The 27707-nt window shown below is 31.4% G+C and overlaps 4 protein-coding genes across 4 annotated transcripts; 2 read left to right on the plus strand and 2 right to left on the minus strand.

Annotated features, from left to right (window-relative positions):
- Positions 1–485: 485 nt before the first annotated feature.
- LOC148613947 (uncharacterized) lies at positions 486–2818 on the plus strand. The gene is made up of 4 exons (XM_088586146.1): positions 486–608; positions 853–954; positions 1342–1521; positions 1933–2818. Exons 1-4 carry the CDS (start codon positions 595–597, stop codon positions 2165–2167), a joined length of 531 nt encoding a protein of 176 aa, XP_088442272.1. The 5' UTR covers positions 486–594; the 3' UTR covers positions 2168–2818.
- A 4433-nt stretch (positions 2819–7251) lies between these two features.
- On the minus strand, positions 7252–10285 carry LOC148613948 (uncharacterized). The gene is made up of 5 exons (XM_088586147.1): positions 10203–10285; positions 8934–9169; positions 8521–8610; positions 7882–8031; positions 7252–7561 (listed from the first exon to the last, which is right to left on the minus strand). The coding sequence occupies exons 1-5, from the start codon at positions 10203–10205 to the stop codon at positions 7369–7371; spliced, it is 672 nt and encodes a 223-aa protein (XP_088442273.1). The 5' UTR covers positions 10206–10285; the 3' UTR covers positions 7252–7368.
- A 231-nt stretch (positions 10286–10516) lies between these two features.
- LOC148613949 (uncharacterized) lies at positions 10517–13299 on the plus strand. Its single transcript, XM_088586148.1, has 5 exons — positions 10517–10542; positions 10820–10950; positions 11189–11290; positions 11676–11855; positions 12273–13299. Exons 1-5 carry the CDS (start codon positions 10540–10542, stop codon positions 12505–12507), a joined length of 651 nt encoding a protein of 216 aa, XP_088442274.1. The 5' UTR covers positions 10517–10539; the 3' UTR covers positions 12508–13299.
- Positions 13300–18224: 4925 nt separating this feature from the next.
- LOC148613950 (uncharacterized) lies at positions 18225–19420 on the minus strand. Its single transcript, XM_088586149.1, has 3 exons — positions 19334–19420; positions 18804–18953; positions 18225–18481 (listed from the first exon to the last, which is right to left on the minus strand). Exons 1-3 carry the CDS (start codon positions 19384–19386, stop codon positions 18289–18291), a joined length of 396 nt encoding a protein of 131 aa, XP_088442275.1. The 5' UTR covers positions 19387–19420; the 3' UTR covers positions 18225–18288.
- Positions 19421–27707: the final 8287 nt, after the last annotated feature.

Raw genomic sequence — 27707 nt, forward strand, 5'->3', positions numbered from 1 at the left:
TCAGCGATCTTTTTAAAATGGTCTTACGTCATGTGTATACACAGGTGTAATAACATGACGTTTTTAATGGTCTGTTGTTAAGTAGTTAATCACAACTTATAAAACCACAGATGTCAACATTTAGTATATATATAACCTCTGTAACTACAATTTGCAACATACTAACCATATACTTTGAACAGTTAAGATTATTAAAAATGGTAAGTGAAGTTAAACTTTTAGATGATGAAGATATAGAATATACACAGAAGGCAATTTTCAGTAATGGAAAGAGAAGCTTTTCTATTCCCTTTAAAACAGCAACAAAGACACCCTATTTTTAATTGTTGATGTTAATACATGCTGTCTACGATTAAGTCAGTTGTTCTTGTGTAATTACAATGAATGTTCAACATCATTACGGAGGATGTCTTTGAGCAATACGTGCCTCTCTTTGATGATACTTTAAAAGGTTCAATTCTTATTTTTAATTTTTAGAATAAGTATCTAGCAATTTGCTTTGTCGCATTTACTGCAACTAGTGCCTTTAAGCAAAAATGCAAAATTGATCCTGATGAACTGAAATGGTCAAGAGAAAAGATATGTGATCAACATATGGATTATCCACAGTAAGTGAAACTTTATTTTCTTTTTTTTTTTTTATAAGAAAATAAACAAATAAAGAAAACAAAATCTAAAACATAAGAAAATAAAAGAAAAAAAAAAATAAAATAACAAACTATAAACAAATAATCGAATACAAATAATCCAACAAAGACCAAAAAATACTTTAAGCAATATATCGTCATAACGACATACACAAGAGAAAAGGCTATTTCCATTTCTAATGTCATTTACTTCTATTGCTCGCAGTGATACCATAGAAAAGGCGTTACGGAATGATAAAAAGATGTTGGACTTTGTTGAAAATGCTTCAGAATTCTACAATCCAGATTATACTTACAGAAACACAGAGTTAGTATTATGAAAATAAGTTTATAAGACTGATGTGTAATAATTTCGTATAACTTAAACTATTTCTTGCAGACATCGTTTAAATATCTATCTTAAAAGTGCCCTGAGTACTTTCTTTATCTGAACAAATTTTCGTTGTTTCCATTTCGTGTCATTTTCCGTTTTAAGACCCGACACGAAAATGACATCAGTTTCATTTTAACTCCTGAAGATTGGAATAAAAAGCTTATAGCAAACTTACATTTTCTTATATGATTTTTAATTTTGTCTCATTTGAAAGACATTATATCTTGCATCATACAAAGTATTTTTTACTTAGAAATAGTAAAAAATAAATAAATCGCTAATTAATATAAAAGAAATCTTAAGGTATATGACGAATTTCAGAACTTGTGATGCCTACCTAGGAACAGAACAAGATTTCGTACAAAAGAAGGTTGAATGTGGAAATATCTGTCCCGGTAGAAATGTAAATCTGACCACAGTCTGGTACGAATATGAAAACATCCGTACTATGTGTAAAGTAATTCGTCCATGGCAACAAATAGTTTCCTACACCGAGTGCATGTAAGTGCAGTGGTTTTGTTTGGTTCAGACATTACATTTAATTGTGCCTACTTGATGTTTTACTAATTTTCATATAAAAATGATGCAATAACCGTTATGGTACTGTACATGAATTTATGTTTTGTTTCGTCGCTTTTATATTAATATAGATTATGTATTAACCAAGGTAGATATATTTGAAATAATTTAATTTAAATATAACTGAGCACATTTTTTGAACGTCGGATTGATGGTTCCGGTATTCCATTTTCGATTTGGAAATCTAACCAAACCGAACCATACATAAACGGGACACTTTATGATAATATTGTTATCTAAAGTCTTTTTAAAATAACTACTGATGATGTAAAACCTGCCTAATCCAAAAACATAATAATGAATTTAATTTTCATTTGTTTGTATTTTTTTTAGTGAAAAAACTCCGAACGTACCAAGAATGGATAAATCGTTCCGATGTCTACCAGAGAACCCTCTGAGAAGGAAAATTGCAGTCTACTGTCCAGATATCATCCCTCAGTGTAAATTGATGGAAATTGAACTTCCACAACATTGTGCCGCCAGTCAACTCAAATGTATAAAGAAGAAAGAAACCAAAATGGCCATACTTGATTCACTTTTTGCTAATTGGGGTAGTAGTTTCTTTTAAATTTTAAAGTAACGTATTAGTATTTGCTGTTGATCTTTGTTGAAGATTTTGTTTAGTGAACAAATTTGCAGGTATCAATTTTCACGGTTTCCGAAATTGATAAACGTATATATTGTGAACTACCAGTTTCGAAGGTACCACCGCAAAAATAGCGAAAGTTGGTACACCGCGAAAATTAATACATTGAAATATTATTATTGCACACGAATTCAGCAATAGTTTTTACGAAAAAAAATCAAAAATGTAAAATCAAACGTTTGTTATGTTATCACAAGTTATGATTAATTTTCCAAAATGACATTTTAACTTTTGAACTAAATCAACAGCAATTGAAACAATGTTAAAAATCTTCAGTTCTAATTTCAAATGTTAAATATAGAAAAGATATAATCCGAAGTTTCCTTGATACAATTACTGTCTCCAGCTTCAATTACAGTCATGGTATAAAGTGTCTAGTAAGTGAAGTGAGTTAAAGAGGAAGGAAGTTTCAAAAATTGTGAAAATATGGGAAAAATGAAATCTATAAAAATTGTTGTACTGTGATATGATGTATTTTTGTATGCGTAAAACAGAAAGTGGTTTAAAAGTGCAATATTTCGTCTTCTGTGTTGATGTTATTTATTTTGTATGCTCATTCATTATCATCATTGACTTGCCTTTTCTTGATTATTAAAATGATTTCTTTTAATTAATCTTGTGTATTTATCTACCTTTTGATAACTTCTATATTGATTATTACAAAAAAAGTAAATAACATGATAAAAGTATTTATTAATCGAATATATGATTCCTTAGTGTCCTTCCATTAGTCATGTTTCAATTCGATGTACCCGTCTCGGTTGTTCCAAGGCAGCATGCTTGTCAGGAGTGCGGAAGTTCGTCGATCCATGACTGAGTTACATTGAAGTATTAATTGTATCTCCGCGAAGTACACGGAAATTAAATGACGATTGTTCGGCTTGGAGTCAGAATGGTGTGCCCGATTGAAAATGGATAGCATGCATGCATGTATACATATGAGTCAGAATTAAGATCCCAGTTAGGCTGTCAGACTAAAACAAGGCAATGTTTGATCAATTGGTCAATTGTTATCATCCTGAGATGGATTAAATATCCGTTACAGACATTCAAGCATAATCAAACGCCCATTTAAACAATCATTTGGTGAAGCCCAGATATAGTGTTCTATCTTCAAGTTTATTTACACTATTTATTGATGTATTTCATAGTTGACTACTTAAGAATGTTAAAGAATACTTTTTTTTTTCTAAATACAAGTCTCGTTTAAGTTATGGGTTGCCCTGGATTGTTTTACATAAATGTAAGTCATTTCAATTTGCTACTATTATAAATTGAGGCAGAAACGCTATATCAAATTTAAACATAACTGACAAACCTGTATTTACAACTGGCCACCCGTCAATACATGTGCAAGTTTCCGATTAGCAAAGCAGAGACCGTTCCGTGGGCATACCTTTATAGGTTGATGGATTTTCAGTCAGAATTGTCAACTTTCCTTTCATCTGTGTCAACATCCCTTCAGCACCTGCGCATAGAAATTTCATATCATATCTCCAACATTATGCCTTAGCTTGCCGTTATTAAGCAGAAGTTTTGTATCGCACTATACTTCTTACAATTTGGCTTCTGTAACAGAGTTATGTTTCTAAATCATCGGAGTAATCACTACAGAAGTTTAATTATCATTATGAACTCGGGGATCGTTACGGTCTATCCATATGCACAAAAAAACTGATTAGTACAATATGTAAATCTTTTCCTTTCCTCTTTCGTCTACCCGAATTTGACTTGTTATGGTCAACTCGACTGGGGTTTGTAGAAAAGCAGAGGACGCTTACTCTACCGGTGCACATGGTCCACGCTCCCAGTTTTTAGTGGAGTCCGCCGAGTTTCTTATTTACTCTTGTTACGTTGTATGTATTATTTTAGTTAATATATGGTCTTGTATTTGTCTATTTCACTTGTCTGGTGTTGTACCTGGATTACATTCTTTTAATTTCCGCTATCATCTTGGTAATCCGACTAGTTTGAAGGAAGAATAATAAGATAATCAATTGGTTATCATGAATAACCAAAATATGACAACGAGTGCCGAAGATAGTTGTTCCACGGTCGAATTAAATCTCAATGTATTCCTCCATTATTCATACTGTCAACATTGGTTTTAGTTTTGTGAACGGCGGATTGTTTATTTTCTGACGTTTTAGCTAGTAAAAGTCCGAGAGTGAAATTACCTTTTTTGGCCCACAGTGTGAAATATTGGAATTTTTTAAACTTAGAATATTCGGGAAAAACACGTATTAATATAATAAAATATGTTAAAAGTATTGCTACCTGAACTATATCTTGTCTACTTTTACATGTTGATAGAGTATGTCCTGGAATTTCACCTTGCTTGCATTTGGTTTATTGGACGATTGTTGTCGTTGTTGTAGTTGTAAAATGAAGAATTTGACAAACAGCTATCTATGAGGATAAAACTAAAATTTAGTACTTTAAACTCATATTTTGGGATCGTTCGCATGTCATGGGGTTGGTATCCTTCCATAATTTACTGAAAAATCAAATTATAAATTTATTTTATTAGCGCTTATATATCCCGTTTGTTTTTGAAAAAGAAAAAGAAAAAAGAAATAAAGCAAGTACTGAAAACATAAAAAAAATTAAAAATTTAAGTATTGGTCTGTTTAAAAACCAAGCGTGATGTTAATTCATATCTATATATAACCGAAGAAACTGCTCAAATACAATTTTACGTCCTAAATAACTCTTACTGCCTTCATTTTCTTGATCTCCTTTACATCATGAAGTATTTGTTTGACTGGTTACAGTGCAAAAAGTTTTCACAGGGAAATTCCACGTACTTTCCAGTCCCAGTTTTAGTGGAGTCCGAGTTGCTCATTCACTTTTGTTACTAAGTATGTATGATTTTAGTTACTTTACGTTCTTTGTTGTGTATATTTTCCATGTCTGGTTGTTGTCCCTGGATTACATTATTTTGATTACCGCTATAACCTTGGTTCACTTGATTACTCTTTCAAGAGTAAACGCGACCAAATTTTGATTACTAATATCTTCAGTGACAATAATATTTCCTCCTTCTGAATAATTTCCAATCTTACAATTTTAGGATTAATAAATGCATCAATAATTGGCATTAAACTTCGGTGTTATTTTAAGGCTGATCAGTACTTAAAGAATGAAAAAAAATATTCATAACAGTTGACACGCGTCAATTAATTGTTTGTCTGATTTTCTTTACCAATATAAGTTAGATATATTATTTTAGAACTATATAAAATAATCTCTACTTTTATATGAAAGTAAAATTTCGTTTTTTTTTAAGCGTGTAACAAACTTCACCCTATCATAAATTAATAAATCAACCATGAAATCACAATATACAGGTAAACAAAAATCTATTTTCAAAAGAAGATAATGTTTTCTATTGAAGTGGACATGAACACGTGAAAGTTTTCCAAAACTATTAATTGTTGCAGTTTTAAAGCGGCGGACCATCGAACAATTTGCCCAGTCTTTGAATCACATTATGGCGTTTTAAAGCTATGAACGGGTTACTTTCTAGCATACACGTAGCTTTTGACATACATTGCCCTATGTTATAATACAAACGTTGAATATAAAAACGCGAATAAACTTCTGCTGCTTTGAGTCTGTTCTAAATGGACCTGCCTGATATAAATGTTGCATAGAGTTGGTAAGAAAGGGTGCACATGAAGTACTCATCAGAGACCGTGTGAAAGTGGTTACTCAATCCACATTCGTTTGATATTCGTTTGATATTCATTTGACATACATTGGATTTTTTTGAAAATACAATAATGTTTTTTTCAGCTACATTTGCAGAAAAGGAATCAATGTTTTTTTTTAAAGCGAACAGCCAATGTATTCAAGCTTGATCTTTAGATCAGCAAGAGACTTAACTTGTAGAAACTTGTATATGTTTCTAACTTTCTCTTTTCCAGTTTTGCCTAAATTTTGTAAAACGTTTTTATTATTGATAGAAGTACTTGTGTTTCTTTCACTACCTCTTTAAATCTCCAAATCACGTGGTTTTATAAATCATCCAATTTAACGCAACAGGAAATAAAAGGGTACAAGATGTTATCCCGTTGTTACTATAACAAATATTTGTGAATCACTACGAAATCTTAAGAAACTCATTCTGATCTGTATGGAGATCAACATCCCCGACTAATTCTGCGTCTTCTATGGAATAGCCAAGTTTACACACTCGTGAAAACATTTAACACAGGACTACTAAAATATAACACTGAGTCTATCTTGCTTCAATTTTTTTTTCTCAATAAAATCAATTAACTGGATGAATCGTTGATCCATCCCTGGTTTTCAGTAGTTTGAATCTAACACTTTAGGCATCAGACTACTTTCCTCTACCAAATTCGTACCCGTACTATTATACAAACACGATGAGAATGACGGATGATTCCTAGCATGAGGGATTACACCAAATCACCAATTTGGAGATTATATCGCCACATATTACTAGAAATGTTTTCAATCGCGTCAAAGAGGGCGAATTCCTTGAATTGCTAGTAGTTCAACTATCGACAACAAGTCTTTCAAAACTATGTTGCATTGACTTGTATCTTTTAGTATTTTAAAAACATTTCCATGTGCACAGGAATTTATATAGCTTAATTTAGAAGCTGTTATCAATCATTATGTGTGTCATAAGGATGAAATACTTCATATATTTTAGTTCAAACTACATGCAAAATACACGCCTTTAGGTTAACTGATCTTTTAATGATGCTGGACAAAATGGCGCAATCTATGGTAGCTTTTTTGTTACTTCAAAATTTATTATGATTTTTATATGAAAACGTAAGAGAGATTTATCTATGTTTTGAATTTGCCCTGTTATAAGATTTTCAAATTATAAGAGCATTTGTTTTATAATGTAAACAAATTAAGACATTTTGTGTTTACATTCCAAAAATTTATCTTCGCTGGTTCAAGTATAACGAAAAACAGATATTAATACAAGTTTATATTTTATTACATCGAATCATTAACATCAATACAATACTTTAGTACAAAAAATGACACATGGAATGATATTGCACTTGCCTTTTCGTGAAAATTATATCACAGATTTTGATAGTATGGATTTATTGTTTTGTTTTGTTTTTACTTTAAGCTTTGCAACTCATTTTAACACAGCTGCAGGCAGTAGCAACCTTATGTGTAGTGAGCACAAAGCCGGACACTGGACAATGAACGGCGATTTTCCTGGAGACGAAGTTTGTTGGTTTGCAGTAGTAGTCTACCTTGGTTCCATAATCAAATGCACACCTTTGTCGGAATTCTGCCTTTACTGAAGGGTCACTGTAAATTAAAATAAAACAAAAAATAAATACATTTGTTTCTTTGTATATATTATTTATTTTGTTCATGATCATTGTTGAGTGTGACTAGTTTCCCTTCCTAGTTTTTAGCCTTGGAATATATACTATTAATAACCGTTCGAATCTGGGGTCTTTTGATTCCACTTATATAAATGCATCCTAACGGCGAAATTAAAAAAAAAGATACGGATATTTCATAAAGGAACGACACAAATCTTCGACTACGGTCACCACAAAAACAAAGACAATGATAGCTTTTCTGTACATTAAGTGAATCATAATCATAAAAATAACACTTACCCGTTAAGACATTCTGTTCTGTAAAGTTTTTGAATATTGGCCTCTTCATTATTAAAGACAACCTGACAAACTTCATTTCCCAAATTTACGAATTCAATCAATGTTTTGACTTCTCTGCACACTGGATGTTTTGTATAAACTTTTGATACACTACAAAAAGAAAACAATTATGAACAAAGTGATACACGTGAGTAGATGGACCTGAGTGTCGTGTAATGCATATAATAAAAGAGTTATACCAAACATTTTAATGAACTTGAAATGGACCAAATATTTTGAAATACTTTGAAAGATAATCAAGAAAATCATTTAAATTGTACAACGAAACCTGACCAAGTCAAACATTTGATGAATTCTTTTAAACCGGTTCAAATGTATTAATGTATTCGAAAATAAATCTGAACTGAACCAATTTGAAATTACGAAAAGTTTCATTTTAGATGGGTATAACAGTTTAGAAATAATTAATGTAAGTATTGATTACAACAATTAATCTTTACTTTTTAATTCCTGGTGTATAGGTATTTAATGGTTTTCGTTATTGTCATTCATTGATTACTGAAAAGTACAGAAGTAGACATTTCATCATCGTGAATAAACGTTGTACACGCAACATCTTTAAAAATATATATGTCTTACGTTTTATCCTTGGCATTGCCTAAACATGCTGCTGAAAGGTGGTTGACAATCACATCAGGTGCATGGACCAGTTCTTGGATGAATGTAGCTCTAAATAAACAGTTTAAATATATGTATTAATTTAATAAATTACTTAATTATTTGATATCAAATACCTTATAAAAATTCATTTTGCGATTTTGTTGTACATCTTTTTTGATCTACTAATTTGACTTACATGTATGATTAACACGTGTTAACTATTTTGATAATAGAAAGAAATAGACCTAAGTCCATTGTATATTTCAATAACTGATAAATGTATCAATTGATTTTTTGCAATCAGCACTATATATTCTCTATGATAAAACAGAGTGAAATGAAGATAAATGCAGAACTTAGTGAATATTCATTAAAATGTTAAATAATCGTACTTATTAAAAACTTTGTAATCGGCTGGTTTATCACACATCCAGTTTACTGGAGGAAGACACTGATTGTACATTCCATGGTACTGGTTACATGCTGCCAACGTTCGTTCTTTCAATGGAACAAAATCGAGGAATCTCTGAAGACCTATATTTGGTGAACTTGAATGTCCATGTGGTATTTTCAAGGAAAAGGCCCCGGAAAGAGAGGCTAACATAAAAACAGCAAACAATGGCATCATCTGTGATAAAGGTATATAGTTTCATTCAGTATAGTGTGTTTCATTACATTCAAAATGCCATACGAACTAATTGCTGTTCTTAAGTAACAAAAGTAATCAATTGTATCCTCCATAATTTCAGGATCAACTATTTCGATAAATTCTGAACGATATGTTCTTGTGGAAGAAACTTCGTTGTAGTTTTGTTTTGTATTAATATATGTTAGCTTATATTTCCGAAAAGGAAATCAATAGAACATTCATTTCAAGTTTTGCATGTTGTAAAATACTCGTTTTGAATAATCGCAGGAGATCATAAGTTGTATGCATTACATGTCATTTAGCTTATAAATGGAGGAAAAAGTCATGATGCATAAAAAAGGATGATTCAATGTTGATAAACAATCCAAAGGCTACTGTAAAAAAACAATCCAGACTAGCCAGATACATATTTACTTTTATACACAGACAAGGACAATGTATTGATTGGAAATAATAACAATATACGGATATGACCCAGAGTCGGGGTTACGTAAGACCATTTGCCGATTTCTTTTCTATTCGTGACTTGTATCTTATTTCTATTGATGATAATAACTATTTTTATCAGTTTAATTTAAATACAACGTATTTATTACATTTCCTTCCTACTACTGATTTCGTTAATGGTGACACATCGATATTCAGATTGTTGATGCAGCGATTGTAAAATAGGCGGTGCCATATTTGTATATATTGTCAGTGACAGCATATCAGCATCTAGTATACTGTCAGTGCATTTCAATTTTTCAAATAAGAAAACTGCTGTACACAAAAAATAAAATAGCTTTTAAGAAAGGTCAAATTTATCTTCTTATTCAAATTCGTTGATCAGGATTATAAAATTCTCAAACGCTAGTTTGTTTGGTTTTCGTTTTGGGAGAGGGGTGATAGATATAACAAAACATGGACAATTTTAGTATATTAAACACTATGTAATAGCAAATATCGTATAGTCATTAAGTATACAAATAACAAAATGGATGAACATGTATATGTAAAAATTCGATCTTACCATTTTGTTCTGTTCCTGTACTAATTGGAGACTGATTGCTCTTTATGATTCCAGTTTTACATTATCCTACTTTTAAAGTCGATTTTTCAGGAAATAAAAACATTTCCTTGAACTAAGCTAAAAAATAAACTAAGACCCAATCAGCGATCTTTTTAAAATGGTCTTACGTCAAGTGTATACACAGGTGTAATAACATGACGTTTTTAATGGTCTGTTGTTAAGTAGTTAATCACAACTTATAAAACCACAGATGTCAACATTTAGTATATATATAACCTCTGTAACTACAATTTGCAACATACAAACCATTCACTTTGAACAGTTAAGATTATTAAAAATGGTAAGTGAAATTAAACCTTTATATGATGCAGAAATAGAATATACACAGAAGGCAATTTTCAGTAAGGGAAAAAAAAGCTTTTCTATTCCCTTTAAAACAGCAACAAAGACACCCTATTTTTAATTGTTGATGTTAATACATGCTGTCTACGATTAAGTCAGTTGTTCTTGTGTAATTACAATGAATGTTCAACATCATTACGGAGGATGTCTTTGTGCAATACGTGCCTCTATTTGATGATACTTTAAAAGGTTCAATTCTTATTTTTAATTTTTAGAATAAGTATCTAGCAATTTGCTTTGTCGCATTTACTGCAACTAGTGCCTTTAAGCAAACATGCAAAATTGATCCTGATGAACTGAAATGGTCAAGAGAAAAGATATGTGATCAACATATGGATTATCCACAGTAAGTGAAACTTTATTTTCTTTTTTGTTATAAGAAAATAAACAAATAAAGAAAACAAAATCTAAAACATAAGAAAATAAAAGAAAAAAACATAAAATAACAAACTATAAACAAATAATCGAATACAAATAATCCAACAAAGACCAAAAAATACTTTAAGCAATATATCGTCATAACGACATACACAAGAGAAAAGGCTATTTCCATTTCTAATGTTATTTACTTCTATTGCTCGCAGTGATACCATAGAAAAGGCGTTACGGAATGATAAAAAGATGTTGGACTTTGTTGAAAATGCTTCAGAATTCTACAATCCAGATTATACTTACAGTAACACAGAGTTAGTATTATGAAAACAAGTTTATAAGACTGATGTGTAATAATTTCATATAATTTAAACTATTTCTTGCAGACAACGTTTAAATATGTATCTTAAAAGTGCCCTGAGTACTTTCTTAATCTGAACAAATTTTCGTTGTTTCCATTTCTTGTCATTTTCCGTTTTAAGACCCGACACGAAAATGACATCAGTTTCATTTTAACTCCTGAAGATAGGAATAAAAAGCTTATAGCAAACTTACATTTTCTTATATGATTTTTAATTTTGTCTCATTTGAAAGACATTATATCTTACATCATACAAAGTATTTTTTACTTAGAAATAGTAAAAAATAAATAAATTGCTAATTAATAAAAGAAAACTTAAGGTATATGACGAATTTCAGAATTTGTGATGCCTACCTAGGAACAGAACAAAATTTCGTACAAAAGAAGGTTGAATGTGGAAATATCTGCCCCGGTAGAAATGTAAATCTGACCACAGTCTGGTACGAATATGAAGACAGCCGTACTATGTGTAAAGTAATTCGTCCATGGCAACAAATAGTTTCCTACACCGAGTGCATGTAAGTGCAGTGGTTTTGTTTGGTTCAGACATTACATTTAATTGTGCCTACTTGATGTTTTACTAACTTTCATATAAAAATGATGCAATAACCGTTATGGTACTGTACATGAATTTATGTTTTGTTTCGTCGCTTTTATATTAATATAGATTATGTATTAACCAAGGTAGATATATTTGAAATAATTTAATTTAAATATAACTGAGCACATTTTTTGAACGTCGGATTGATGGTTCCGGTATTCCATTTTCGATTTGGAAATCTAACCAAACCGAACCATACATAAACGGGACACTTTATGATAATATTGTTATCTAAAGTCTTTTTAAAATAACTACTGATGACGTAAAACCTGCCTAATCCGAAAACATAATAATGAATTTAATTTTCATTTGTTTGTATTTTTTTTTATTTTAGTGAAAAAACTCCGAACGTACCAAGAATGGATAAATCGTTCCGATGTCTACCAGAGAACCCTCTGAGAAGGAAAATTGCAGTCTACTGTCCAGATATCATCCCTCAGTGTAAATTGATGGAAATTGAACTTCCACAACATTGTGCCGCCAGTCAACTCAAATGTATAAAGAAGAAAGAAACCAAAATGGCCATACTTGATTCACTTTTTGCTAATTGGGGTAGTAGTTTCTTTTAAATTTTAAAGTAACGTATTAGTATTTGCTGTTGATCTTTGTTGAAGATTTTTGTTTAGTGAACAAATTTACAGGTATCAATTTTCACGGTTACCGAAATTGATAAACGTATATATTGTGAACTACCAGTTTCGAAGGTACCTCCGCAAAAATAGCGAAAGTTGGTACACCGCGAAAATTAATACATTGAAATATTATTATTGCACAAGAATTCAACAATATTTTTTACGAAAAAAAAAAACCCAAAATGTGAAACCAAACGTTTGTTATGTTATCACAAGTTATGATTTATTTTCCAAAATGAAATTTTTGAACTAAATCAACAGCAATTGAAACAATGTTAACAATCTTCAGTTCTAATTTGAAATGTTAAATATAGAAAAGATATCATCCGAAGTTTCCTTGATACAATTACTGTCTCCAGCTTCAATTACAGTCATGGTATAAAGTGTCTTGTAAGTGAAGTGAGTTAAAGAGGAAGGAAGTTTCAACCATTGTGAAAATATGGGAAAAATGAAATCTATAAACTGTTGTACTGTGATATGATGTATTTTTGTATGCGTAAAACAGAAAGTGGTTTAAAAGTGCAATATTATGTCTTATGTGTTGATGTTATTTATTTTTTTTATGCTCATTCATTATCATCATTGACTTGCCCTTTCTTGATAATTAAAATTATTTCATTCAATTAATCTTGTGTATTTAACTACCGACTGCAAAATTCAGAGAGACCACTTTCCCCTGCAAAAAAAAAAACACAAGAGGAGGATAACATAATTAAAAAAAAACCCTGCAAAATAAAATTTACAACAACAGTACCAAAATCAACAAAGGAACAACAATAGAAAGCGAAAGACAACACAGAAACATGGAAATGTAAAGTAGTGTGAAATTAACAAGAAAACACTGAAAATCAGGTTTTTCGCGATAAAGAATTCACAAATATAATTAAAAAATAAACATTTCTCAAAAATCTTCAGTCGAAAATTGGTTTTATACTCTTATAATTAAACCTAAGCCCTAGTTAAATCTATTTCTGCTGGTATCTTAGTCATTACAAGAATGTTGATATTATTGTAAATTTATAGACTTTAACTAGTATGTTAAATATATCCATAGACAGATATAATTTTTTTACACTTCTTGAGACATTTAGGTTTCCCGCACGCACGATAACCAAACGCACGCTAAACGCTCACGAAACGCACGATGAACGAACGCTCCTATCGTGCATTAAAACGGAAGTACTTTTCAATAGTAGAAGGCGACAAAATTTTGAAAACTAATATCTCCAGTGACAATAATGTCTCCTCATACTGAAAGCTTTCCGATCGTTCAATTTTAAGATTAAGAAATTCAATAATAACTGGCATTAACCTTCTGCTATTTCAAGGCTGCGCAATACTTCATTACAGTTGACGGGCGTCATTGTTTACTTGTTTGGCTAATTTTCTATTCCAATGTAAGTTCAATAGATTAGTTTACAACTATATAAAATAATCTTTAATTTCATATGAAAGTTGAATTTGGTGAACCTACATAAAGCCGACGTTTTTGTTTAAGTTTGCAACAAAACTTGTCCTTATAATAGATTAATAGATCAATTGACCGAAAAATCACATGATACAGATACAGAAAAATATAATTTCAAAAGAAGATTAATTTAGAAAAAGCTTTATATTGAAGCGGAAATAAATGAGTAAATGTTTTCCAAAGCTGTGTTAACTTTTGTATTTTTATAGCTGCGGACCACCGAATCATTTCCTCAGTCTTTGAAACACATCATTGTGTTTTAAAACTGTGAACAGGGTACTTTCGAGCATATTCACGTAGCTTTCGACCTACATTGCCCTTTGTTATTCATAAAAATGTTGCAGAGTTAGTAGGTAAGGGTGCAAATAAAGTACTCATCAGAACCCGTGTGATGTTAGTTGCTAAATCGACATTCAATTGATATTTGTTTAATATTCATGTGACTATATCTGATTGTTTTTGCGTAAAGTACGATATTTGTTTAGCTAGATTTAAAAAAACCTATCAACTTATTTTTAAAGCGAGGAGCCAGTTCATTCAAGCTAGATCTTTAGATCGTTGAGAGACTTAACATATAGGGACAAACATGTATGGGTTCTGACTTTCGTTTTTCCAGTCTTGCCAAAATTTTGTAAAACATTTTTATTATTAAAAAAAGTCCTCGCGTTTTTTCCACTACCTCTTTAAATCTCCAAATCACATAGTTTTATAAATCATTCAATTTAACACAACAGGACATAAAATAGTACAAGATGTTATTCCGTTGTTACTATAATAAATATTTGTGAATGACTACGAAATCTTAAAATCCATTATGTCCTGTATGGCGATCAACAGCTCCGTCTAATTCTCCGTCTAATTCTCCGTCTTCTGTAGTAGAGCTAATTGCAAGTTTACTTCGTATTGAAACATTTAACACAGCACGAGTAGAATATATAAAACTGATTTTAGGCTTCTGCAACAGGTTTATGTTGCTACAAGATTGAAGTCATCGTAGATCGTTACGGTGTATCCATCTGCGCCAAACTGATTTATTCAACATGTCATAGTTTTCTTTTCCTCTTTTGTCTACCCCGGATTTTTTTATGATCGATTCGGCGGGTGTTTCTAGAAAAGCAGAGAGGACGCTTACACTACCTGTGCACCTAGTCCATGCTCCCAGTTTTAGTGGAGTCCGAATAGCTCATTTGCTTTTGTTACTTTGTATGTATGATTTTAGTTACTTTATGTTGTTTGATGTGTATGTGTATTTATTATGTCTGGTCTTTGTCCTTGGATTACATTCTTTTTATTACCGCTATAACCTTGGCTCCCTTGATTATTCTTTTAGTCGTGTATAGCTTTAAGCTTTAAGCTTCAGACTTGCTCCCTCTACCAAATACTTACCCCTGCTAGTATATTAACACGATGAGTGTGATGGATAATTCCTAGCATAGGGGATTACACCAAGTCATCATATTGCAGATTATATCTAAATATTTTACTAAAATTGTTCGCAATCGCTTCAAAGGGGACGAATGCCTTAAATTACCAGTTATTCCACAATCGACATAACCTGCTAAGTCTTTCACAACAATTATTCATCGGCTGTTAACATTTAGTCTTTTTTAACATTTCCACAAGCTTAATTTGCAAGCTGTTATGACAAAAATGCGTTCCCCTTCTTCTGGTATGTGTTTTTAGATGTTAACATGTAGTATCGTATACGGGAAATTCAATTCATGATTTCGAAGATGAAAGACAATTTTTAAAGTTTTTTAACGCCTAAAAAGCGGCTTGACTGCTATAAACCCTCTGTTTATGTTTAGTAAGTTCAACGTAAATCTAGACTTACCAATCATCTGTCATACTATGCATAGTAACATGTACATAGTTTGAGAGTTAAAAAATCGTAATCATTTGGTTTGTCACACATCCATGCTATTGGATACATACTTTAAAATTTTCGCGTATTTTGAATACAAAACATTTTTTGTTGCATACTAAATGCAAATTTATCGGAGGAAATTAATGGTTATAAAAACGTATTTTCAAATCATTCCATGTTTTTTTATAAATCATCGCATTGAGCATTGATATGTTTTATTTTTATTAAGCTAAATAAGAGACAGATATAAGTTATAAGGAACATAAATGAGACAATACTTAAGGCTCTACAACTTAGAATTATTTTCAATCTTCTGCAATGAAAGTGTACCAATGGCACAGTAGTTATATAGTTTCTTCTCAGGTTGTTACGATTTTTATATAAAAGCGTTAGAGAGATTTATCTATGTTTTGAATTTGCGCTGTTATTGCTTTCAAAATTTTCAAATTATAAGAAAGAGTAATCAAGGGAACCAAGGCTAGAGCGGTAATCAAAAGAATGTAATCCAGGAACAAAGACCAGACATGGAAAACAGACATACACAACAAAGAACATCAAGTAAATAAATCATACATGCAAAGTACCAAAAGAAAATGAGCAACTCGAACTCCAGTAAAAACCAGGTGCACAGGTAGGGTAAGCGTCCTCTGGTTTTTTAGAAACACCCGCCGAGTTGCTCATAAAAAGGTAATTCCGGGGTAGACAAACGAGGAAAGGAAAACTATGACATGTTGGATAAATCAGTTTTCATGGCGCGAATAGATACACCGTAATGATCCACGAGTTCATGATGACGTAGTGATGACTTCAATCTTGTAGGAACAAAGCCCTGTTCCAGAAGCCTATTTGGTAGAGTTCTAGCGCGATACAAAAGGTCTGCGTAGTTTCGGCAAGCTCTGGCATAACGTATAAGTTGTGATATGAACACTTCATACGCAGGTGCTGAAGGGATGTTTCCACAGATGAAAGGAAAGATGACAATTCTGGATGAAAAGTCATCACGCTTGTCGTAAAATTTGGCCAATACTTTTCCTTTACCATCGATTTCTAAGTGCAGGTCAAGATATGAGGCTGACTTCACAGTGTCTGTAGTATCCTTCAGCTCAAGTTCTTTGGTAGATCTAACCAAACGATATTCTTTATTTCGGATCAGATCAGCTATGAAGTCAGCCTCATAAGAGTGAAGAAATAGGTCAGCAAGTAAAGGAGCACAATTTGTTCCCCTTGGAATGCCGACCGTTTGTTGAAAAATACATCCACCACACTGGACAAATATGTTGTCGATTAAAAATTCCAGCATTTTGTAAACATCTTTCTCTGTATTTTTGGAAGAAGATTTGGAATATTTCTTACAAAGTATAAGGAATCTCTACGTAGAAGTATATATTTGTATCTAGGTGTACGATATTTTTTCGAAAAACAACGATGTATAATGTTTTAAGTCTGGATTTTAACTGAGTATGGGGAATAGAAGTATACAGTGTTGACAAATCATAGGTTTTAATGCTATTTTATATTCAGATAATAGTCTTGAACTGATTGCCTTCAAAAGGTCATTCGAATTTTTTAGGATCCACATTGAATTAATACCACTACGGGAGTAACAAGTGTTTTGGTATGACTGCAGACCCTCTTTGATAGTTGTGAGTTAAAAGTTTTGAAAGGTTTTGTGGTACATTTTGCAGATCCAGCTATGAAACGTCGCTTGTATGGGATTCTTGTGGAGTTTAGGAATCCAGTACATAGACGGTAAATCACAATCATCGTCCTTGGTAGAGAGACCAAAAGAGCATAGCACAGATTTATGGTTTTCCGGAATCTCTTCCTTGAAGAGTGTGGTAGCAGTATAGGTCTTATCACTGCTATTATTTTCTACATCTACCCTGATAATAAGCATTGGATGTAAAACGTTTTGCAGGCAAAAACAATGTTGTTTTGGGCTTTGTCTGCTGGTACGACAACATATGTGTCATGTATAGTAGACAATGTTTTCGCTACATCGGGGTCTTTGAAAACTGTTGTAGCCTTGGCACTCATTGACCTACTTAAAACTTTCATTCGTTTCAAAATTAAAGACCTCACGGCCTTTAACCACTCTGATAGAGAATCAATGTCTTCTTTTTCCCGTTTTATCCATTTTGAACATTTGTTTGATAATGTAAAATGAAATAAGACATTTTGTGTTTACATTCTGAAAATTCATCTTCGACTTCAAGTATAACGAAAAACAGACATTAATACAAGTTTATATTTTATTACATCGAATCATTAACATCAATACGATATTTTTGTACAAAAACATGACTCATAGAATGATATTGCACGTGCCTTTTCGTGAAAATTATATCACAGATTTTAAAAGTATGGATTTATTGTTTTTACTTTAAGCTTTGCAACTCATTTGAACACAGCTACAGGCAGTGGCAACCTTATGTGTAGTGAGCACAAACCCAGACACTGGACAATGAACGGCGATTTTCCTAGAGACGAAGTTTGTTGGTTTGCAATAGTAGTCTACCTTTGTTCCATAATCAAATGCACACCTTTGTCGGAATTCTGCCTTAACTGAAGGGTCGCTGTAAAGTATAAATATAAAAAATAAATGCTTTTTGTTCCTTTGTACTTTTTTTCACGATCTTTGTTGTGTGTGGTAGTCATTCTAGTCATTAGCCGTAGAATACATACTTTTGATAACCGTTCAAATCAAGGTTCTCTAGAATACCCTTATATAAATATTAGCCAAGGACAAAATGGAAAAAAAAGATGGGAACTCTCCATAAACGAAGAACATTAATCTATGACTACCGTCACTTTAACACAAGGAGGAAGGGAGCGTTATCTGACCGTAATAGGGAATCATTAATCTGAAATATAACATACTAGTGAAATAATATTTACCCGTTGAGACATTCTGTTCTGTAAAGTTTTTGAATATTTGCCTCCTCATTATTAAAGACAACTTGACAAACTTCATTTCCCACATTTACGAATTCAATCAATGTTTTGACTTCTCTACAAACTGGATGCTTTGTATATACTTTTGATACACTACAAAAAGAAAACGAGAATAAACAAACCGATACACCTGAAGAGATAGAACTGAATTTCGTGTAATGTATCTGTCAAAAAGAGTTGTAGCAAACATTCCGATAAACTTGAAATGGACCAAATATATGTTAAACACTTAGAAAGAAAATTAAGTACCAAAAGTTTGTGTTTAGACGGGTTTCACAGTGATGAAAAAAACAGATAATAAGATAAGTACTCATAACAAAAATTAATCTTATTTTTTTTTTCAATGCCTGGTACATAGTCATTTAATGGTTTTAGTTATTGTCATTTATCGATTACTGAAAAGTACAGAAGTAGGTGTTTCATCATCGTGAATGAACATTGTAAACGCAACATCCTTAAAAAATGCATCTCACGTTTTATCCTTGGCATTGCCTAAACATGCTGCTGAAAGGTGGTTGACAATCATATCAGGTGCATGGACCAGTTCATGTATAAATGTAGCTCTAAAAACATTTAAAGTATATGTATTAACTTAATAAATTACTTAATTATCTGATATTAATTAAATACATAATTACCATTCCACTTTGCGATTTTGTTGCACTAGCCTTTTGAATGCATTACTTTGACTACTTACATGTATGATTACACGTGTTAAATATTTTAATAAAAGTAAGAAATGGAACTGAATGCATTTATATATTCCAAAAACAAGTTAATGTACCAAATAATTTTCTGCTATCAGCACTATATATTCTCTATGATAAATTCAGAGAGAAATAAAACATATTCAGAACTTATTGCATATACATTAAAAAGGCAAATAATCGTACTTATTAAAAACTTTGTAATCTGCTGGTTTATCACACATCCAGTTTACTGGAGGAAGACACTGATTGTACATGCCATGGTACTGGTTACATGCTGCCAACGTTCGTTCTGTCAATGGAACAAAATTGAGGAATCTCTGAAGACCTGTGTTTGGTGAACTTGAATGTCCATGTGGTATTATCAAGGAAAAGGCCATGGAAAGAGAGGCTAACATAAAAACAGCAATCGATGGCGTCATCTGTAAAATAGATTTTTTATTTATTGCTGTGTATCCCATTACATGTAAAATGCCATACGAACTAATTGCTATGCTTAGGTAACAAACATGCTGCCAACGTTTGTTCTTTCAATGGAACAAATTCAAGCAATCTCTGAAGATCTATATTTGGTGAACTTTAATGTCCATGTATAATGTGTTTCATTACATTCAAAATGCCATACGAACTAATTGCTGTTCTCAGGTAACAAAAATAATAAATTGTATCCTCCATAATTTAAGGATATACTTTTTCGCCAAATTCTGACTTTTATACACAGATAAGGACAGTGTATTTATTTGAAAATAATAATAATAATTATAATAATAAAAACAATACACGGATGTGAGCTAGAATCGGAGTTACTGAAGACCCTTTGTCGATTTTTTTTATTTGTGACTCGTATCTTATTTTTATATCTAGGTCATATACTGCTTAATGACATTATACTAGAATCCCAATAACTATTTTTGTATAAAGTTTAGTTTAAATGTGACGTATTTATTTCCATCCCACTTCGGATCGTGACACATCGATATTTAGGTAGTTAATGCAACGATGGAAAAATCAGTTTGTTTGTTGGGGTTTAACGTCCGAGCAGCAATAATTCAGCTATATTTAGACGATGAACGTGAAATTGATGATAAAATGAACATGAAATTACAAGGCAAAATAAGAGGTACCATATTTGTTTATACTGTCATTGACCGTATATTAGCACCAAATGTACTGTCAATGCATTTTGATTGGTCAAATAGGAACACCACTGTACACAAAAATAAAACAGCGTTAATGGAAGGTAAAATTTATCTTATTATTGAAACACGTTGATCAGGATTACAACATTCACACACCTTGTTTGTTGTTGTTTGTGTGTGTGTTAGAGGGGTGATATATAAGTAATATCTATATAATAATAAATACCGTATTGTCATTGGGTATAAAAGTAATAAGATGGATGCATATGTAATATGTAAAAATTCGATCTTACCATTTTGTTCTGTTCCTGTACTAATCGGAGATTGTTCTTTATGATCCAGTTTCAAGTGAAATTGAACTTTTATATGATGTAGATGTATTTCACATAAAGGTAATTTTCACTAAGGAAAAAAATAAGATTTTCTATTCCCGTCAAAACAGCAAAAAAGACACCCCATTTTTTACCGTTGATGTTAATACATGCTATATACGATTAAGTTATTTTTGTGAAACTTCAATGAATGTTTAACATCATTCCATAAAGTGTCTTTGTGCAATACGTGCCTCTATTTGATGATACTTTAAAACGTTTAATTCGTATTTTTCATTTTTAGATTAAGTACCTAGCAATTTGCTTTGTCGCGTTTAGTGCAACTAATGCCTTTAAGCAAACATGCGAAATTGATCCCGATGAACTTAAATGGTCCAGAGAAAAGATATGTGATAAACAGATGGATTATCCACAGTAAGTGAAGCTTTCTTTTCATTTTGGTTTACTTTAAACGATAAAAGTAACATTCCTTAACCTTGTGTATTTAATAATTTCAATACTGTCGAAAATAACCATTTAAGAAATATTAAAAAAATACCCCCCCCCCCAAAAAAAAAAAAAAAAAAAAAAAAAAAAACATAAGAAAAGAACTGAAAAATTAACAAACAATAAATAAAATACACAAATACAAAACCAAAAATACTTATATATATCGTCCTTGAGCAACATATACAAGAGAAAAGACTATTTCTATTTCTAATGTCATTATTTCCTTCTATTTCTGGCAGTGATACCATAGAAAGGGCGTTACGGAATGATAAAAAGATGTTGGACTTTGTTGAAAATGCTTCAGAATTCTATAATCCAGATTATACTTACAGTAATACAGAGTTAGTATTATGAAAAAAATGTTTATCATACTTATGTACAATGATTTTATATTACTAAAAATATTTCTTGCTTACAAAGTTTAAAAATGTATCTTCTTGCATGTTCAAACAAACGGTTTATTTTCGTTCTGATACAAGTGCCCTACATACTTTCTTAATCTAAGCAACTTTTCATTGTTTCCATTTTTGTCATTTCCCTTTTTTTAGACCTGACACGAAAATGACAACACTTTCATTTTAACTCGTGAAGACAGGAATAAAAAGCTAATAGCAAACTTACATTTTCTTATATAATCTTAAAAATTGCTTCATTTGAAAGACAATATATCTAACAGAATCTTAAGTACCTTTTCTTAGAAATCATACACAATTAATAAGTTTTGATTGCTAAAGAAAATACAGGAAATCATAAGGTATTTGATTAATTTCAGAACTTGTGATGCTTTCCTGGGAACAGAACAAGATTTCTTCCAAAAAGAGATAGAATGTGGAAATATCTGTCCCGGTAGAAATGTAAATCTGACCACAGTCTGGTACGAGTATGAAAAGAACAGCCGTACTATGTGTAAAGTAATTCGCCCATGGCAACAAATTGTTTCCTACACCGAGTGCAAGTAAGTACAGTGGTTTTGGTTTAGTTAAAACATTACAGTACGACAAATGAGTATTTAGTTTTTTAACGTCGGTTGATTGGTTCCGGTATTCCATTTTCAGTTTGAAAAATCTAAACAAACCGAACCTTTAATAAACGGGAACTATTTTATAATATTGCTCGTATAAAAGTCCGTACAAGTAAGTCCTAATGAATGTTTAACCTGCCTTATACGAAAACATAGAACTGACTTTGGTTTTCATATGTTTGATGTTTTTGTTTTTAGTGAAAAAACTCCAAACGTACCAAGAATGGGTAAATCGTTCCGTTGTCTACCAGAGAACCCTCTGAGAAGGAAAATTGCTGTCTACTGCCCAGATATCATCCCTCAGTGTAAATTGATGGAAATTGAACTTCCACAACACTGTGCCGCTAGTCAACTCAAATGTATACAAAAGAAAGAAGCCAAAGTGGACTTAATTAATTCACTTTTTTCAAACTGGGAATTTAGTTTCTTTTAATTTTTAATTTTTAATTTTTGTTAACTATCAATGATTAATAATGATATATGAATATTCGTTCATATCTAAATGCAGCTGTTGAACAAAAATAATCAATATTTTCTATAATATTAGTGTCTTAGTTAATTTATAATGCATTATGATATTTGATTTATACTAAAAATATATGTAAATAAAAAGCATGCATTATCAATGGTTTGAAATCCAATAATGAAATAATTAAATAGCAGTCCTTGTAAGAATCATTCAAATTCCGTAAAATGTGATACACCCAAAAAGGACTGCACATTTGTAGCTTTGTTATTGAATTTTTTTATAGGTGATATGATGAAATGTATAATTATGCTTTTCAATCTGTCTTCTCTTAGAATATAACATTGAAAATCCAACAGTTTCTATTGTATTTTAATGTCATTAACAGAGTTATCTACAGTGCATTCTATATAATATTTATCCCCTATTAACAAGGGTTATATGAAAAACAAATTTTAATTTCCGTTTACTTATGCATTTTAAACAAAATATTAAGAATACGAATAAGTAGGATTTCCAACGATGAATCAATTCTTGCATGATTCTTACATGGTGTGCTACTTAAGGCGATTACTGTAAACATATACAAATAAATTCAATTATTCATTATTACAACTTACGATTAGTGTTACATGTACCTCATTTTCTGAAATATGGAACAGAATGTGCAGTCTTTTGTTTGTAATGATATGTGTTTTATATTTATAGTTTTGCTTTTTTCATAGGCATTTTTCGTACCTTTGAAATAATTTTTGCAATCTTTAAAGTTTTGAACTAAATTGTCAGCAATTGAAGCAATGTTGAAAAGCTTCGGTTCTAATTTAAAATTGATGAATCCAAAGTTTCCACCAATTATTTTCTCCAGTTTCATTTTAAGTCAGGTGTCCAGTAAGTGAAGTGAGTAAAACCGGGACGAAAAAAAATATGGGAGCAATGAAGTCTCTAAACTGTTGTATTGTGATATGATATAGTTTTGTATGCGTAAAAAAGGAAGTGTTGCCAGATATTCGTGTCAAAGTGCAATATTATGTATTCTGTGTTGATGTTATTAATTTTGTATATTTGTATATTTTGTATGCTCATTAATTATCATCGTTGACTTCATAATTTCATTTAATTAATGTTGTCTATAGACATTCCAAATTGTATAACTTAGAGAGATCCCCTTTCCCTGCAAAAGAAAAAAAGAAAACCAAAAACAAAGGAAAGAAAAAAAAATAAAAAACATAAAAAACACAAAACAAAACAAAACAGAAAAACCCCAAAACAAACAAAACAAAAGTACAAAAAAAAGAGAAAAAAACGAAAAAAAAAAAACCACAACAAATAGCAATAAAGAGAAAGAAAACAAACGACAACAACAACAAAAGAAAGACAGGCAAACATATCACAACAGAAACATTGCATTGTTACACAGGGTACAATCTCCAAGATACAATAAACGTTTTCCTTGATTAAACATGTTTTTTTCAGAAGCGAACAAAGTCTTCAAAACAGTGTTTTATGCAAAATAAAGTGATAGCATGGATGCAATGAAGGCATGATTTCAGTCTGACAGGGAGTGGCGTTTCCTTGACTTCGGGTTTTTCGTATCTTCTTCGCTTAAAAGCGTTGATGTAAAAATGAGCACTAATTTTATATTAGTACATCTTTTAAAAATATTCATTTACATAATTAACATAAAGGTGAAACTTGGTACATTTCGACATTAAATTAAATTCTCAAATAATATCTTCTACATTGGTTATTAGAAAAAAAAAATTGAATAAAATGATAACAGTATATATAAATAGAATATACCGTTGCTCATTTCTCTCCCATTAATTGTGCTTCAATGTGATGTTATCACCCCGGTGTGCTAGCCTTGAGTGCGGAAGGTCGTGGTTTGATTCCTGAAAAAGTAGTACGCAGAAATTAAAGAAATAGGGTAACGAGTGTTTGGCACTTAAAAAGTCCAGCTCAGTGTATCGGACTAGTAAAAAGCAGGAAGTGTATAATTTGTCTATCGTTACGTCGTGGAATATATTATATGCAATACGACGTTAAACCACGATCAACTGCTCAATTTGATGTAGCCATTATTCTATTTTCAATGTTATATCAGATTTACTCGTTTGATTTATGTATTTAAAAATGTATTTCTTAGAGCTGCTAAAATGCCATCTCTAAATACAAATATCATTTAAGTTTTGGGTTTGACTGGATTTTTTTTCTAATAAATGGCACAGGTGGTCATTAATAATTGCCTCTTTTATAAATTGTGCCAGAGAAAAAAAAACAAAACGCTATATCAAATTTTAATATTATGGAAAAAAATTTCATCCGGCCAACTGTCAGTACAAGAAGGAAAAACACTTACAGAAGCAATAGATCATTTTGCCACAATGCTAAAGTAGTTAATTGTTCCAAGTAACAACATAATATATGTCAAATATTCATCTTTATCATCCCTTGTTAGCGAACTGATTTTGTCTCACTGTAGCGTACTTGCCTCTGGAGGGAGAACTAAAATTCTATCCCTGGCCTAATAATATCAATTACTTTCAAATTTGTATTCACAATTCTGTACCCATCATAGGGAATATTGAGTGACAACTAGTTTCTCTGGTCATTACATAGGTTCCCTAAAATTAAATAAAGCACTATTTTTAAAACCCGAAGAATCAATACCACTGCGTAGCTATAATTTAAAATACTCCAACAAACACGCACACTAAAAGAAAAGAAATCATGCAAAATATTTCTTTAAAAAATCTTTTATATGATATGTGTTTCTCGATCGAAATCAGATATCTATAAGAGACTACATAATTTACATAAATGGCAGATTTAAAGATGTATAGAGTAAGATAAAAAAAAAACTTTATACAGTTACAACTCAGCACAATAATCATCACAAAAATATTCTTGGGTTAAGGTAATACTATATATTTCTTTTGTAATTTCAATTGTTGGTGCACCATATTGTTAAGAATTTAAAATAGGGTTTCGGTAATTTTCTGTATTTACGTTTTGCAACGATGATATACATTGCTAACCCTATTATACTAACATAGAAAGTAACAAGTAAAATTCCGGTTTATTTTGAGAGAAATAAATCAACTACTGAAAACAAACAAAATACAGTAGCGAAAGTATTGATCCGTAAAAAAACCAGGCGGGGATGTTTCATCATATCTTAAGATATTCAAAGGAACCGCTCTAATACATTTGTTGCATTCTAAAAACAATTCTTACTGTTTAATTTCTTTTGATCTGTTATCTGAACTATTTTGTGACTGGTAAAAGTGCAAACATTTTCGCGGGGAATTTTAACGTACTTTTCGATAGTAGAACGCAACTCAATTTTTATTACGAATGTCTGCAGTGAGGGTAATATCTCCCCTCCTACTGGCATGTTTCCAATCAAATCAATTGTGGTATTAAGAAAGGCGTACACCTCTAATCAAAAGCTTCTTCCTTGCATTTAGGCAAAGCTGTACTTAAAGAATAACTGTAATTCATTACACTCGACGGGCATAATTTGTTATCTGTTTGACATAGAAAATTAGCAAAATATATACGTATTTTCGAGAAAACACGTAGCTGTTGACATATATTGCCCTATATTAAAATACAAATGTTTAATTTAAAACCGTGTACAGTACCTGAACCGATCCACGCATCTAAAATTGTGGTCGATCATCGATCACCGATCAGTCATCTATCCGTCAAACCGATTCCTCAAACCGGTGATCGCATCACGTGACCACGGAACGGCCGATATATTTTACGGATTCCGTTGTGTTCGTTTGTCAATTTTTACCCAAAAATTTAAACATCATTAAATTATTTTTATTTCACATTTCTTTTATTTTTAACAAAGTATAATGTGTGAATTTGATATCTTCAATTGAAGGGGAATTCAATATGATATCATATAGGATTCGTTCCAATGGAAATTCTTGAATTTACATGAACCAATCATTTTACATTTTACATAACAAAACTACAATTATATTGGTCATCGGTCATTGATCCGTCAATAGTTTCACGGACCGGATCAGGGGCTGTATGAACTTCTGTATGATAAAGTCTGTTTTAGATAAATCGCTCTCATAAAAATGTCAACTAGAGTCGTCAAGTAAAAGCGCTCATAAATCACCCATTAGAAGCAGTCTGAAATTGGTGCCCTAATCATTTGATATTTGTTTGATTTTCATTTGACATTCTTTTTTTTGGATTAATTTGATTTTTCAGCTCGGATTTCTAAAAAGCTTTCACTTTTTCAATAAGGAGCAGGTAATTCTAGGATGACAAGAGGTTTTACGTGTAGGATCAAACATACATGGTTTCACAATTGCGTTTACTGGTTTTGCCTAAATTTTGTAAAACGTTTTTGTTATTAATAGAATTCCTTGTGTTTTTCCCAATTCCTTTTTAGAACTCCGATTCATGTCGTTTTAAAACACACAAGTAAACACAACAGGAAAATACAAGAAGATCCCTGGAGCCTGAACCGCTCACCTGATTTTTTTCCCTTTTAAGGACAATATCTCAAAATTTAGACAAAATTTACCATACTTGAAGGTTATGAGTATAATATATCAAATCAGAACTTGAAGCAAGCAATCTTAATCAACATTTTTTTCTTTCGACTGATAACCAATACTGTCCGCACTGAAGGGACCACATTGAAGATAATCATCATTTC

The sequence above is a fragment of the Perna viridis genome, chromosome 6 (genome assembly GCF_037379345.1).
Source record: "Perna viridis isolate PV_CMFRI_1.1 ecotype Kerala chromosome 6, ASM3737934v1, whole genome shotgun sequence".
Taxonomy (NCBI): domain Eukaryota; kingdom Metazoa; phylum Mollusca; class Bivalvia; order Mytilida; family Mytilidae; genus Perna; species Perna viridis.